The sequence below is a fragment of the Mchenga conophoros genome, linkage group LG23 (genome assembly GCF_057382185.1).
Source record: "Mchenga conophoros isolate Kocher_MC1m ecotype Shallow Benthic linkage group LG23, M_conophoros_male_GT1.1, whole genome shotgun sequence".
In the NCBI taxonomy this organism is placed as follows: domain Eukaryota; kingdom Metazoa; phylum Chordata; class Actinopteri; order Cichliformes; family Cichlidae; genus Mchenga; species Mchenga conophoros.
The window spans coordinates 39,570,505-39,587,345 of record NC_140547.1 but is presented as its reverse complement, the minus strand read 5'-3'; the positions used below and the strand labels follow the sequence as shown (position 1 = coordinate 39,587,345).

Sequence of the window (16,841 nt, the reverse complement as noted above, 5' to 3'; positions counted from 1 at the left end):
CCAACATCCCAATCTGGAATAAGGTGATAACTTCTAGTTTTCCTTAGAACCTTCTTGATAGTGCCAACCACTGCACCACTGTGTAACCCCACTAAAGGTAGTCACCACAGTAGATCCACATGCTTGATTTGGCACAGCTTTTTACACCAGGTGCAATTCATGACTCAATGCTCCCATTTATCCAGGCTTGGGACCTGGATAGTGTATCTGGGATCAGCACTAGCAGTACACTAGCTTGTGACTCCCTGAGGCTGGGTTTGTGTCTCTGCCCACTCTTTACCCAAAGATCTCACATACGTAAGGCGAATGTTGAAACCACTACTCCAAGGAGCTGCTGCTGATTGCCCTCAGGATTGTGTTTTATCTCTGTTTTTGTTTATTTTGTATACCAACTCTTTTCCTAACAGACATTTATTAAGCATGCAGATGATCCAGATTTAGCAAGCCTCTTATATGATGGAGAGGAAAGACATGCGCCACTGAACATTTTATTAAATGGTGTGAGAGTGCAAATCTCATCCTCAACACCGCAAAGACAAAGGAAATGTCAGTTGATTTTAGGAGGAAACCATCAACCCAGCCCACTTTCATTACCAGAAAACTGATCCACACTGTGAACAAATACAAGCATCTTGGAGGTGTGCATAGACTGAAATACACTCATGGACTGACTGCCTGTGCAGCAAGGCACAGCAAAAAACATATTTTTCTGAGGAAAACGTTATCCTTCAAGGTGTATTCCAAAATACTTCACATTTTCTGTTGCGTTGTTATTGAAAATGTTTTGACTTTATATTGTTTGTTGGTTTGGAAATGCCTCTGAGGCACAGAAAATGCAATTAGAAAGACAGTAACAAGTTGTTGGGTTTGCATTGCATTACCAAGTTTAGAAAGATTTTAAAGGGACCATAAATGATATGGAGCAAGGCAATCTATCTATCAAACTTTAGATCTTAAACAGACCATAAACCATTGATGATATTTATGACAGGTCGAATGAAAACAGGTGAAGAAGAAAGCAGGGCATCTGCAAGACTGACATGCCTGCTGGCACAGCCTCAAGACACACCCCATGCTTCCTGTTACGCGTCATACACGCCGCTGACCAGCACACACACACTCATACATTTGGTAGCGGCGGTGGTGACATTTGTGAAATCTCTCAGTGGATGATCATAAATCTCAGTTTTATGAGCATCTCTGCTGAACTCTGCTAACTGCTGACCGCATCGCCTTGACATTCAAGATCATGCAGCATCAAAACACGAGGGATGGCGGGGGGCTCAAACTCCATGAGAGCGTAGATTGATTTGCCTCACGAGGGCCGTGAAAGCCACTTACTGTTAGGGGGTCAGGCTTGTTTCTGTTTATAAAAGTCTTTGTTCATTGCTGGACATTTAGCAGATGGCAGCATTTGCCCTTTTGGGATTTGGCTAAAAGTGTCACTGGTGCTAACGTTTAACCAATTTTGTGTAGTGCAGCTAAAGTAGAAAAGCAAAAAGATGAACACAAACCCCGCCTTTTTCCCCACAATACAAATATACACATTATTGTGCTGCCTCCCCCTCACCCCAACCTGTCATGGCAGATGGTTTTGCCAGAGGTTACTTCCTGTTAATAGGGTGTTTTTCCTTCCCACTTTCACCAACTGCTTGTTCATAGAGAGTTATCTGATATTTGGAGTGTTCTTTGTTTTATTGTAGGATCTTTATCTTACAGTAAAGCACCTTGAGGTGCTGCTGTTGTGATTTGGTGCTGTATAATGGAGCAAGCGCAGCAATCAATACTGAAATACTCCAGGCTGGAATCCAATCAAGTCATTAGGAGTAGGTGGAGCCAGTGCCAAGTTCCTATACCTGATTTCTGGTGAAGAGACAAGCACAGCAGTGCTGTTTTGTTTTGTGAAAACTTCTAATGGAGCTGGGGTTTGTGTTCAGCTTTCTGCTTTTCTTCTTAGCTGGAAACTTCTGCTTCGCTACACAAAATTGGTTAAACGTCAGCACCAATGACACTTTTAGCCAAATCCCAAAAGAACAAGTGACAACAAGCTCGCAGCTGCCAAGATCACTGCAGACAGCCGGACGTCACTCGAGCGAGATGGAACAAAAGGATCCGGCCGGCTTTCCTGTCAGCTACCGGGTCAGGAGCCACCAGCTCAGGAAGCAAAAACCTTCCCAGCTGGAGCAGGGGGAGACCGTCCAAACTCAAGAGTTGTCACAATTGCAGGAACAAGACCCAGATCTAAACCTAGCAGTCAAGCAGAAATCAAAGGTAGTGTAAAAAAAAAAAATTATTATTTTTGGACAGCTACATAGCAATTATTGAATTCTCTGAACTATATAATCCATTCGGATGATATTCCAGGTTCCAGTGAAGTTTGAGGAGCAGGTTCCTGTGCCAGCTGACAGTGTAGTGGTGCACTGTGGCGAAGTAAAGGTCACCATTGAGGTCAAGCGAAACTTCCTAGGTAATGGCTGCCCATTATTTGTTTAAATTGATCGGATTTGCAGGGGGGTTTTTTTATCCGCAGTGGCACCGGCACAGGTCCACTTAACATACCTTCTGCTCTGATGTCTAAAAAGGAAAGGTTTAGATTAGAGGCCCAAATTGGAAAATTGAATGGAACAGTGAAGATGGGATACTCACTGCTGATTACTGCAAATGGCACAGACAATGGTCTCGGTGATCAATATTACGTTTCCTCTTATTTCTTCACTCTGTGAAGGGGCATTCGGCTTGTCTGTCGGGTGCTCGAATGCTGATTTTACAGCAGTGCATTAAGAAACTTTTCTGTTTGTCCTGTGGCTGAACCTCCACTCCTCGTGAGTGTTATTGACTGAAGAATAAAATGGCCTCAGGTAATGGTCTCGATTTAAGCTGCGCCTTCTCCGCTTTGTTCTTAGGAAACGGTCAGTTGATCCGTCCGAGTGATCTGACCTTAGGAGACTGCGCTGCGGTAGACACTGAGAAACTCGTCCTGGGGTTTCAAACAGAGCTGGAGGGCTGCGGCAGCACAGTGACGGTGTGTGGCGCTCCGTTTTCTCAGGCCTATTTACTATTGTGCATTTCACTTCACTCTTAACTGTTTAATACTTTCTTCAGATGACTGAAGAAGCCATCATCTACACATTTACTCTGATGTACTCTCCGACTCCGATTAGCAACACTTTCATTTTAAAGACCAACCCTGTTGAAGTGGTAATTCAGTGCCACTACAAAAGGTAACGCCTTGTGGTTTACCCCCATGCTCGTTAGAGATTCATTCTAAATGTCTGTAAAAGGATAAATGTAATCAATGTGATGTCAGAAGCTATGAGTTCAGCATTTTGCCTTCTCTCTGTTGCTGGAGGGGATGGATGGATAGGAGAGACCAAACCTAAGGCAGCTATGCACAAGTGCCATTTTTTTTTTCTCTAAATATTCAGTTTAATTCATTTTTATTTGTATAGCAGCAAATGACAACACCAAGATGCTTTATATTGTCAGGTAAAGACCATGCAGTAATGGAGAGAAAACAACAATTAGGCAACCCTCTATGCGCAAGCACTTTGCTACAGTGGGAAGGAAAACTCCCTTTTACCAGGAAGTAACCTCCAGAAGTACTAGCTTTAAGGAAGGGCAGCCATCTGTAGCAACCGGTTCGGGGTGAGGGGAAAGAGGCAGGAATCATATTATATTCAATAAAAGTTGTACCACATGATTGAAACATAAAGATATTTATCTTTTTCAACTGACATTTATGCAATCATTAGACCTTTTGTACCAAGAGGAATTCACCCTCCTTTCTCATTACTTTCACTTCCCTGAGCCTGATGGTCGTCCAAATTTCCTAGAGTATACAAATCTAGCTGTTAGCACAGGTTGTACAGAGTTACCTCCAGGGCTTATGAATCTGTAGCACCGTGTCAGTATTACCATCTATAGGTGTCAGGATGCATGATGTCTCACACCAGTAACGGAGAACTGTAGCTTAAACTGGTTTAAAGTTCATCCTACAGTATATAGTACTAAAAATGCCCCTAAACTCGCCTTGGTGAGCCATGCACAAACCCCTTTTTTATAGGTATGTTTACCTGCAGATGTTTAACTCCTATCTTTCTGTCCGTGGCGTGAATATTCTTCATCCTTGATGGGGCTCTCTTGAGTGAAACGCCCCTCCTTCCTGTAATTGTCTTCACAGGAGGCATTACGTAAACAGCGATGCCTTGAGACCCACCTCGAAGCCGTTTGCGTCCCTCATGCAAGTGGAACAGCGGCTGCACTTCTCCCTGCATCTCATGACAGGTGAGGGCAGGTCAGAAATGACAAACTTGGAGCTTATGTTCTGAGGGGAAGAGAAACTTTTGATGTGCACCAGCCGGTCTGGCTAATTTCCCCGGCGACAGGCGTAATTGCAATCACTTGAGGCCTCGCGGTCTTCGTCGCGACTGTTAAAGATGCTAAACACCGGCTTGATAAACAGGAGTGAAACTTTTGCATGGTGATGAGCTGAAATTATATGCCTCGTAGTTCGCAGCTGACCCGACGGGGTCACTCGCACAATGGAGTGATCAATATACTGCTGATTGTGTGTTTTCTAATTAATTCTAAGCTATGCGCTGCAGACAGGCACCGCACCACACTGGTGTTCATCATCGTCATCATATGAGCAGAACCGTACTCCAGCTCTGATTTACTTACTATAACCCTGTTTGGACTGGATGCAGTTATAAAGGAAATTATGAAAGTTTTAAACTAGTTTTTAAAGGCACAGACCTCATTTGTGTTTCCTACTCAGGTTAATGATTCATTTATTGTCCTCTTTAAAGTATTTTTCTCTTACTGTTCCAGTACCGATATCCTACTGTCTGCTGAAACAGTGCCACACTCTCTCCCACGGGCATCATTTTAGTTTCATCTAATCGGATTGATGGCCCCAGCATTACACTCATACTTTTTTCCTCTGTATTTGATTAGAGGACTGGCAGTCGCAGAGGCCTTCCAGCGTTTATTTCCTGAATGACGTGATGCACATTGAGGCGGCGGTCCTCAGGGGTAACCACGTACCTCTGAGGGTCTACGTGGACAGCTGCGTGGCCACTGCGAACCCAGATCCATACTCACAACTCAGATACAGCCTCATTAACAACCACGGGTGAGAAGCTGTGGATCGTCTGTGGAATACTGTACCTTAAAGTGACACTAAATACGTCACTGCCTGTCTTTGTTTCAAAGAGTCCGCTAGACATAATAATCAAGACTTACTGTTAGGGTTACAGTTGTGTAACAAATGGTGCATATAATCAGCAGATTTATGCATGTAAAACTCACACCTGTTCTTTTTTTCCAAACATGAGATGTTTAACTGACACTAAGCTGACGGGATCCAAGTCTTACTTCATGCCGAGGAGCCACGAGGATAAACTCCACTTCCAGCTGAAGGCCTTCAGGTTCCACCAAGACGACAGGAAGACTGTAAGTAGTATAAAGATGTTTATGCAGTTTTGAAACTACTGATCACGTATCCTGAAGCTACTATAGAGAGGTGCGATTTGCAGCACCTGAGGTGTTAGTTTAACCACTTTACTTTTTTCTCCTTGCCTTCTGTTAGTTTTTATATATAGCAAGCCGACACCTAATATATGTGTTTTGAAAGTGTTGTTTCAAGGCTACAGTATCCTCAGAAGCTTTGTGTGGAAATGGAGGAAATGAATGCCCTTTGTGGTAACCATTGATAACCATTTTATAGGTTTAGGATCCCTGCCATAAATATGAGCCAGTATCAACTCCAGAAAAGCTTTTCTTGTGTGCCTTTTACGTCAGCGTTGGATTGTAACATTACATTAAGTTTGATCAGTTTGCCATTTAGAAACCGTTACCTCCCAAATGCAGCAAGCCACTTTGAATCCATAAGAGCCTAAAAACGTTGCTATTGATGTGCTAATGTGAAACGGGCTAACGTTGTTTGTGAAAACACCGGGCTGTGGAGGACAGAGTGCCAAAATTAAAAGGTTATAAAGAAATTATTCGTTATGAAATGCACCACAGTGTTGGAGGAAAGCTTATATGAATTATGTTTCGTATTTATTTGTATTTGCTTTAATTTTATGAATTTTAAATCAAGTTTTCATTTTATTTACCCGTCTCTTCCTTTTTGTATCTTTAGAATTTTCCATTTATATTTAAATAATTACAGTTTTATTTTGTTAGACAGGAAATGCAATAGGAAGTAATTATAATTATATTATTTTTAATTGTTTTGAAGGTTTATTTCAGAATTCTCGTTTCCTACATTTCTTCCTTCTACATTTCTCATGTGCTTCTGTATACACGGGCTCTTCTGGGGGAACGATGAGGTATTCCCAAGTAATTCTAGAGATATAATCTGTCCAGCAGGTCCTGGGTCTGCCACGGGGCCTGATCCCAGGGTTACAAACTCAAAACGCCTCATCTGGGTAGTTTCCAGATGCCTGAACTTTTTTGAACTAGCTCCTTTTTGATATGGAGAAGTATAAACTCTACCCTAATCTCCTCCTGAATGACAAAACTCATCAAATGTCTAAAGGAGAGACCTGACCACCCTTTTAGAACAAGTTTATTTCTGCAATTTGTATCCATAGTCTCCTTCTTTTGGTTACTACCCAGATCCCGTTATCATAAGTGAAGGTAGGAATGTACAGTGGCTTGCAAAAGTATTCGGCCCCCTTGAACTTTTCCACATTTTGTCACATTACAGCCACAAACATGAATCAATTTTATTGGAATTCCACGTGAAAGACCAACACAAAGTGGTGTACAGAAGTGGAACGAAAATCATACATGACTCCAAACATTTATTTATTTATTTATTTTTTACAAATAAATAACTGCAAAGTGGGGTGTGCGTAATTATTCAGCCCCCTGAGTCAATACTTTGTAGAACCACCTTTTGCTGCAATTACAGCTGCCAGTCCTTTAGGGTCTGTCTCTACCAGCTTTGCACATCTACAGACTGAAATTCTTGCCCATTCTTCTTTGCAAAACAGCTCCAGCTCAGTCAGATTAGATGAACAGCAGTTTTCAGATCTTGCCACAGATCCTCGATTGGATTTAGATCTGGACTTTGACGGGGCCATTCTAACACATGGATATGTTTTGTTTTAAACCATGCCATTGTTGCCCTGGCTTTATGTTTAGGGTCGTTGTCCTGCTGGAAGGTGAACCTCCGCCCCAGTCTCAAGTCTTTTGCAGACTCAAAGAGGTTTTCTTCCAAGATTGCCCTGTATTTAGCTCCATCCATCTTCCCATCAACTCTGACCAGCTTCCTGTCCCTGCTGAAGAGAAGCCCCCCCAGAGCATGATGCTGGCATCCCCATATTTGACAGTGGGGATGGTGTGTTCAGAGTGATGTGCAGTGTTAGTTTTCTGCCACACATAGCGTTTTGCATTTTGAACAAAAAGTTCCATTTTGGTCTCATCTGACCAGAGCACCTTCTTCCACATGTTTGCTGTGTTCCCCACATGGCTTGTGGCAAACTGCAAACGGGACTTCTTATGGTTTTCTGTTAACAATGGCTTTCTTCTTGCCACTCTTCCATAAAGGCCAACTTTGTGCAGTGCACGACTAATAGTTGTCCTATGGAAAGATTCCCCACCTGAGCTGTAGATCTCTGCAGCTCGTCCAGAGTCACCATGGGCCTCTTGGCTGCATTTCTGATCAGCGCTCTCCTTGTTCGGCCTGTGAGTTTAGGTGGACGGCCTTGTCTTGGTAGGTTTACACTTGTGCCATACTCCTTCCATCTCTGAATGATCGCTTGAACAGTGCTCCGTGGGATGTTCAAGGCTTGGGAAATCTTTTTGCAGCCTAAGCCTGCTTTAAATTTCTCAATAACTTTATGACTTCATGGTGTTGTTGCTCCCAATATTCTCTTAGACAACCTCTGAGGCCGTCACAGAGCAGCTGTATTTCTACTGATATTAGATTACACACAGGTGCACTCTATTTAGTCTATAACACTCATCAGGCAATGTCTATGTGCAACTGACTGCACTCAGACCAAAGGGGGCTGAATAATTATGCACACCCCACTTTGCAGTTATTTGTAAAAAAATGTTTGGAATCATGTATGATTTTCGTTCCAACTCTCACGTGTGCACCACTTTTTGTTAGTCTTTAACGTGGAATTCCAATAAAATTGATTCATGTTTGTGGCTGTAATGTGACAAAATGTGGAAAAGTTCAAGGGGGCCGAATACTTTTGCAAGCTACTGTATATTGCCCACGAGTACTGAAGTAAATAAATCACTAAATTGTGTGATTAAAGGGGTTTTTGTTTAATTTCTTGGTCCATTTAATGGCATATTTGTTTTGAGTCAAATAGTTTTTTTTTTTTTTTTTGTTTTTTTTAAATTATGGCAGTTTTGGCTCTCCATACCTGTCAGGATTACTGATGCAGTTTGTCATATTTTGCACAGCAATAGCACATCCATTCTGAACACTAATACATTTCCATGTCGTTTAACTTTCTCATAGCTCTACATCACATGTCAGCTGAAAGCAACGCCAGTCTCTGCACCCGTCGACTCGGAGCACAAAGCCTGCTCATTCCTGTCTGAAGCCAAGAGGTCAGTTTACACAAAGATTGCTCTACTGTACAGGTGTTTGCCTTCAGATTCGTTGCCATGGCTCTAATGCTAATGCAAAGCTTTGCTGCGCTTCCTCCTAACAATGCATTTTCGGCTCTGGACAGATGGGTGGCATCAGGTGGAGACAATAAGGTGTGTAGCTGCTGTGAGACCAGCTGCGGCACGCAGAGATGGAAAAGAAGCCTTGCAGCAAATGATGGTACAGTTTGCAGAAGCGACGCTACATGACAACCTGGGACAGGTCCTGAACATGTGATGCCGGCCCAGTGGGGGGGAATTATGCTATTCTAACCACTTTCATTATGAAAAGCATTTGCATATGCACAATCTGTTGATTTAATTTTGGCAAACATTATTTTAAAAAGGTGTTTTTTGTTAAGGGGCTGTGACTAGCTGATACAAGGCTGTCTAAAATGCCATAAAAGTAGCAAACATACATATTTTAGAAGTACTTTTTTGTATTTAGTTTAAATGCATTCATATGGAGTATAATGCAATCAGCCACAAACCTACACAAGCAGTGGTTCCACCCGTGTTTAGATGAGCTTGCTTGCACTCATTTGGCACACATGCCATTTATGTGGTGGATTGATTTTGAGTTAATCCCTTTAATTGTCCAACCAATCAGTCGTGTCGGGAATGGTTTACTCAGCTGGCTAAATGCACTAAGAAGATTGTTGTTTCCCTTCCAGCCCATATTGGATTTGCTTATTTTTATGCAGCTCTGCGGTGGGAGGGGACTGCTGCTCTTGGCCCCATCCTGCTGGAGGAGAACGTTCTGGAAGAGGGGTCGACTGAGCCGCTTGAGCTTCCTCCAGAACCAGTTTCTCTGCAGCAGACACAAGAAGTCACTCGAGCTGGTTAGACACCCACAAAACAACTCAAGGGGTTTTTAAAAAAAACACTGACTTGACTTTGTTCCCACTCCCTTGAGTTTTCTCTCAACTGCTAATAGAAGTGGTAATATTTGTCTTCTGTCCTCATCCTCCCTTTTTCAGCCTTGTTTTCAGCAGTAGCCCTGCTGTGTGGAGTCTGGATGGCGCTTGCTGTGGTGTTAGTTTTCACCAGCACTGTGATTTGCAGCAGCCCTTGCAAACCCACTGGATACTCTGTTTGCACCTGATTTAAGAAAATAAAGCATTCATACCCATGCCTCGATCTTTGTTTTCCTCCCTTTAAGTATAGATCAAGGACCAGAGGTCTATTTAACCAAAGTTCATTATGCAATGGATATAAATTCCAAATTCGAACATGGGGGTTATCAAGGTTCTCCACAGCTGAACTTTTTCTGCTTTCACTTCTGCTTGGTGGCATCCACAGTGATGCTTGCATGCTTAGGTACTCTTGTGGTTAAGGGGCTGTGCTGGAGTGGCCAGCCTTGCGAGAAAATGACTTGGCCATAAAATGTACACTGTTAACACAACATGTTTTATATTACTCTATCAATCAGTATCCTTTAATACCAGGCAGGGTCTTACATTGAGCCTGCTTCAAGGTGTGAACACATTACTGTATGTGATTCAGAGTTTTCATATGGCGCAGGGCGGGTGTGGCCACTGCACGACCTTTATTGTAAATCCAATATGATTTTGAACAAACTAGAATGTAAAAGCGCACCAAAGGAAAAGTACTCGAGGTATAAAATGAGCCTGGGTGCAGACTCTTTTTGCTAAATTCATGCAGGGATGATTTGGTTGGTTAATTTATTATTTTTTTCCCTCCAAGCTTGTCCAGCCGCTGCCCTGTTCTCTGGGAGCTAATTTAATACACGCCATTACTACCAAGCTGCCATGCAATTCACTTGAGCTGCTTGAGATTTTTCCATCTTTGTAATAATCCACATCTAAAACAAAGAACTCCGGAGGGGGAAAAAAATGGTAAAAGTAGCTGCACTGACAACACACTGCGAGGTAAAATAAAAAGTACCATTCCAGGAGCAATAGTCATATTTTCAGACTCGGGCCATTTTCATGTTTTTTGTTTTGTGTGTGTGTGTGTCCCCTTTAATTCACCCCCCTCCAGCTTTCTGCCAGTGGTGGAGTATTCATGAAATGGGGCTCATCATGAACTGTTGCTCACAAGCCCGGGAAGACGAATAGACATAATTAAAAAGCCCATAAAGGCGAGAGCAGGGGCTTTTATTACAGTAATATGTGAAGGCCTTGGTTTAATGGGGTGTTTGTTCCTATGTGCAGGGCTGACGGCTGTGCTAGTTTACTGCCAGAGCGATGCTGACCGCCCCCACCCTCCCCATCTCCAGCACACCAGAGGCTAATAAAAAGCCATACCTAACGATGCACCAGCAGGACGCATGACAGCGACAAGCATGCACACTCTGAGGCACAGTGATGGACACTAACACACTAGACACGAACCTCTTTCTGCAAAAAGCTAGAGAACAAAGAGGCGAGAACAGGAAACCAGTGGCCACATGTTCCAACAGAATGGCTTACTTTTGCAGTCTGAGGACGCACAATTGGCTTTGCATTCACTGGTAAACATATTTGCCTTTTTCATAATGGAAATAGCAACTAATACTTTTGCCCATTTGGAGGGAATGTGAAAAGTGAGATTGACATTTTCTTAGCAGCTCGCATCCAGAAGACACATTAGCTTTATTTTAATATTCACTCTACTTTTTAGTCTCTGCCAGCGTGAGAGAAAAACACTCTTCTTTAAGTCATAAATGCTGATTGCATTCTGTTGTTTAGTCCATTTAGAGCTAGACTAAACTTAAACCACGGGTGCTGAAATAAGCTAAAACACTTTGTAGAGTTGGGTTTGTCTCTACTTAAAGTCTCAGGTACAGGCATAGATTTTGGATGTATGTGAAATGTAATCTGAGCCTACATATTCACTGTTAAATCTAAACTTTTATTCTTAAATGCGTTCATTTTTGACTTTGATAACAGAATTGTGTTTTTAAAGAATTTCCTTCTGAGCTGAACCACCTCTTTTTCTTTTTTTTAAAACAACACTGTGTGCTAAAAGTTTTTTTAGGACTGCAGACACAACAGATTTGCACCTGGAATTTCTATTGAGCCTTACTGGTGTGATACCTGTGGAATGTAGCTTGGCCTCAAAAAGCAAGGCATTGCAATCACCAGCCACCTTATTAGTCAGAGAGTGCAAATCAGAATTGCCTTAATTCTTTTGTGGTATAGACTGAGCAAGGTGATGGAAACATTTTTCAGAGATTTGGGTCACATCAACAAGATTGCATCACACAGCTGCTTCAGATTGGTTGCCTTCATATCGATGATGAGAATCTCCCGTTCCACCACAGCCCAGAGGTTCTCTGTTGGATTGAGATCTGGTGACTGTGGAGGCCAGTTAAGTACAGCCAACTCATGAAACCAATTTGAGATGTGACCTTTGTGACATGGTGTGTTAGTCTGTTGCTATCATTAGATGGGCACTCTGTGGACATAGACATGGTCAGCAACAGTTCTCAGGTAGGCTGTGGTGATTAAATGTATCCCCACACCATTATACCACCAGCAGCCTGATCCATTTATACGAGGCAGGACGGATTCAGAGTGTTTATGCCAAATTCTGTCTCTACCAGAAGCAGAACTCCAGACTCATTAGACCAGGGAATTATTTCTTTCCTCTTTCTTCCCCAATTTGATCTTCAGTTCAAACTTCAGAAGATCGCCTTGACCACGTCTACATACCTAAATGCATTGAGCTGGTGCCGTGTGATTGGCTGATCACATATCAATGGTTAGTTAGTGCCTAACGTGTGTGTGAACGAGTGTGTGCAGCTTCACAGACGCTGGATTGTGATTTTAATGTTATCTTTGTACTATTTTTAGTTGAATCTAAAGTTTAAATAAAGTTAAAGTCAACACACCGCAAAGTAACAGGTGGAGCTGAGCCTCCCGTTCGCAGGTGGCAAATAAAACTGAACCCTAGCTACATCCACGCTTCTAATATAAACTGAAGTCATTTGATGCTTTATTTCATTCTGGTAAATCGGCACATCTACCACGTTTCATTTAGCCGGCATGGGGCTCTTTTCTCCATTACAATCTAAATTCCACATGCGGGCTGAAAAGACAAGTGTGTTTTTTACAAACTCACCCCAAAAAAACAAGCCTGCAGCTTTTGGAGGAGTCAACAGAGTGTAAAACGTGTTAATGTGTTGTTATGGCCACATCAGATCATCATCATCATACTGAAGATGGTTGCCCACCCACAGATGTCTAACGGTTATAGAGGCACGGACTCAAGTTGACAAGCACAATGGTTGAGAGTCCTGAATCAGCCGTTTTCCCCAACAGGATGTGTGACCCTAAGGGCACAAGTGCACACACACCCACTCACACACACAGACACTCAGAGCACACGGCCACTTTTACTCTCATGTACACACACATACACGCGGGCCATCAAAAGTAATGGTGTGTGTCCAGTGGCAGGCAGGGAGAGTCCTCTCATGTCTGGCAGCCATAACGATATTATTGCTGTAGATGGAGCGTGCTGGGGAATATTGTTCCACACCATTGGTATGCTGCAGACGTCCTCTCATAGCACACATTGGTGGTGATGACAGAAGTTGGTATTAACACCAGACCTGTTGGTTGATGGTTTTGACAAGAAACCACAGCGTGCTGATTCCTCCTTGAGACAAGAAAACTGCTGTTATTTTCAACTGGAGCTGTGATGGTGTTGTTGTTTTTTCATTTAACAAAGACAGACACAGGGGACCATTATCAAAGAGATTGTGATGTGTTATTACACTCAGCTTTTGAAATTCAAGGCAGACGACTCTATCATTTACTAGATCCTATCTGACCTAAAATATTCGCTCCTTTTTTTGAATGCAGATAAATATCAAAGGCTGTTTAATTTAATCCATGAATACTCATTGTGTTATTATATTCCTCTCATACAGATTGCACCGTTTACAGCCAGCCATGGTGTGGAGAGCGTGCGTGCACGCAAACATGCACGCCACCTCTGTCCAGACCCATGATTAACCCTCTTAATTAAGAGTGAAAAAAACTTCTAAACGAAGGAAATGGATTTAATTAGCCTGATCTTAGCCCGGGAACGTGTGCACACCCTAAGACACACATACACAAGTACCGGCGTGCACACACACAAAACAATTAAGCCTCTTTTATCCAGGCTAATGGCTTCAGTGACTCAGAGCCTTTCTTATTAAGACTATCAATAATATGCTGATTACATGCATCCACCGGACTCCTTTATCGGGGCACAAAGGGACAAGTGTGCGTCTCTGAGGTTTCAGGGGTGTGGCGGTCTGTCTGTGCGACCTTATCTACTGAAATAGACATTTGGATTGTTTGGCTGGAGAAGCAAAAAGGGTTTTCGGTTTGCCGTGCCTTTATTTTCTGCCGTTTATCTTATCAAAGAGGCCACGTGTGTCTTTCACACTGAGGAAATGCCTATGAAGTTAGCTGAGGGCATTATGGAGGCAAGATAATAGACTGAGAAGTGATGGTGGCTGGAGGGGTGTAGCTCTGTCTACTTGTCAGACTGCATGCCACCAGCCCCTGCTTCCTTTCAGTCCAATAAGTTCCTGCCTGCCTGTAAACCTGCTGGTCTGTCATTGTCTGTAGTTTGTCCATTTTCTGATTTTATCCAGATCTTGTACACACACACACACACACACACACACACACACACACACACACACACACACAATACTGTAGCAATTATTTACCATAAACATTTTGATTATATTCTCTGATTGTATGAGTTTATTCACCAAGTTCAACAGTGTTAGCTCCTTTTTAAAGAAAGTTTCACTAACGCTAGCTAACAGAAGTTAGCAAAAGCTAATACCAGCTAACAGAGGCTAATTGCAACCAGTGGTGGCAAAAAACATTGACTTGTACTGAACTCACACGGTTTACAGATTCCTCTTGAATAAATAGACGTGGACACCTGGCATATTTCTGAGGCAAACAGCAGAGTAACAGCATACACACACAACAGATGAGCAATGCTAAAGTGGTTTGTCCTTCAGCAGCCACCATAGCTAGGATTATGCACTTTAATTTGGATGGGTAAGAAAACAGAACATGAACCACAGGAACAGCCTGAGTAATATGTCCACTGGTGAAGCTGTGGTTCAAGACGTACTGCAGCAGGACATCTACTAATCCAAAGGTTGGTGGTTTAATCCCCGGCTACTCCAATCTGCATGCTAGCACTGGGCAGGATACTGAACCCCGAGTATGTGTTTGTGGTTAAAAAGTACTTCTATGAATGGGTGAATGAGGCATATCGAATAAAGTGCTTTGAGCACTCTAGTAGAGTATAAAAGTGCTATATAAGAACCAGCCCATTTACCAATACATTGGAGGCTTATCAGCTGCCAGAATTGTGCTATACAGGGCAGATTTTACATCCCCAGCAGGACATCCTCCTAGAGTGGGTACCTAGCACATTTCTTGTGCCCTTGTTTCTTGTGTCCACATGTGCACACATATCTCATCAAATGTTTGATATATTAGCACAAGTACAGATTAATATTGGGCATCACAGCCTATATTTAAAATTGCAACAAAGCTGCAAGGCTTTTCAGCTCACAGGAAGTAAAACATAAAAAGTTGAAATTTAAAAATGTACTCTAAGTAACTGCAGCCACTTGTTGCCATTAAAGCGCATAGTTGCTGAGCACTTAGAGGTTTTCATGTTCTTCATGTATAAAATACATGTTTCTTTGTTACCTCATATGCAAAGGTGTCTGTTTAAGCATGTTTGAGGCAGAGATAATAAAGCAAAATAGACAGACATCTGTCACACAGGCAGGAAGACAATGGGTCTGTGCTTTGACCTTCAGTCTCTTCCTGTTGTAAGAGACACTGGGGTCTCTCCCAGAGGAGGAAAGAGGGAAGTAGTGGCTTGACCTGCAGTGCCACACCTTTACTCCCCCCCCCCCCCCCCATAATGTATCCCCAGACATCCCTGATGGAGGCTCTCTGATCTCTTTTTTTCCACTTGATGCTATTGTGAAATTTGTTTTGTCATTCAGGCTCTAAGGGTCCCGTGGGGCCACCTATGGCGCTGGCAGACAGACCTTTATGCGGTTCCCAGCCTGGAGTTTCCTACCTCTGACCGTAAACGCTGAGGACATACCAAGATGTCAATTCGAGGTACATCTTCAGTATTGCCTTGATGTCTTTGTTAGACTTTACAGCAAGAGAAGATTTGTCCTAAAGAATTGTTTGTGCTCGATGGTGACACTAACTTGAGATCTCACACTTTCAAGCCCTGTTCTTTTTCAGCCTACTGCACTAATTGACTTCAAACTTAACCAGTCCATTCCCTGTGGTTATGATGCTGACACTGTGGACAGAGGAGTCAAATTTGTAACAGTCTCACATGTCAAGTTCACCATTCAAACAAATGAGGCATAATTCTAGATGCAAATCTGGAAATACGAGTCTGTCTCTATTCACAGCTGTTCACAGCCGTGTATATTTATTTTATTTTATTCTACTGTATATAGTATTTTATTTTATTCTATTCTGTACAGTTGTGTACTGTATTTATTCTTATTGTATTCTAATTTTTGCCTCATAACTTTTGCACTGTCCACTTCCTGCTGTGACAAAACAAATTTCCCACGTGTGGGACTAATAAAGGTTATCTTATCTTATCTTACCTTATCTTAATAACCATTACATTAGCCATTGTCACAAGAAATCAATGACAGATGCATTTAAATCCTTTGCAGTAACTTGTCACTTGGTAAGAGACAATCCTACTAGACATCTAGTCTACGTACAAACGTTTTCATCTGTCCAGATCGGTTCAATTTTTCAAACAGTTTGACCAGAGATATAATGTCTGGGTCTCAACCATGTTTGCTGGGCTGTCACTTGAAACAGCCAAACCTGTAATTACACCTAACTTTACTCACCGGATGCCTAAAAAGTTTTGCAAATGTTTTCATTTCATTCGATTACATGTCTTTTTTTTTTCTTGCAAAGGCTTTTAGACCTAAGCAGGTAATTTATATAAACACTGACCCACCAATTGCATTTGTCATAAAGGGAGAAAACACCGGAGCGTTCATTATTTGACTAACTTTTGGAGCCAGCCTCAAGTGGCCATTTGAGGAACTGCAGCAACTTCTTAAATGGCTTGATGTTTAGTCCTGGATGTTGTTGTTGGGCCAAATGAATTAAATGAATTACATTTCTCATTGAATTAATTTAGAAAAATTCACATTCAAATTATTCTTGCAAATCCAT

The 16,841-nt window shown here is 42.3% G+C and overlaps 2 protein-coding genes across 3 annotated transcripts in view; one reads left to right on the top strand and one right to left on the bottom strand.

The window, feature by feature from the left end:
- pard3ba (par-3 family cell polarity regulator beta a) overlaps positions 1-16,841 on the bottom strand; it is a 275,607-nt gene that overhangs the window by 248,186 nt on the left and 10,580 nt on the right. The window lies entirely within an intron of this gene.
- Positions 1,842-9,754, top strand: LOC146547797 (zona pellucida sperm-binding protein 3-like). Of its 2 annotated transcripts, none has more exons than XM_085265598.1 (11): positions 1,842-2,271; positions 2,365-2,467; positions 2,904-3,022; positions 3,103-3,221; positions 4,181-4,284; positions 4,957-5,134; positions 5,337-5,454; positions 8,492-8,583; positions 8,709-8,803; positions 9,297-9,464; positions 9,603-9,754. In XM_085265598.1, exons 1-11 carry the CDS (start codon positions 1,915-1,917, stop codon positions 9,725-9,727), a joined length of 1,578 nt encoding a protein of 525 aa, XP_085121724.1. In that variant the 5' UTR covers positions 1,842-1,914; the 3' UTR covers positions 9,728-9,754. The 2 variants fall into 2 exon arrangements, with proteins under 2 accessions (XP_085121724.1, XP_085121726.1); XM_085265600.1 differs by having other exon boundaries at positions 1,843-2,271; positions 9,327-9,464.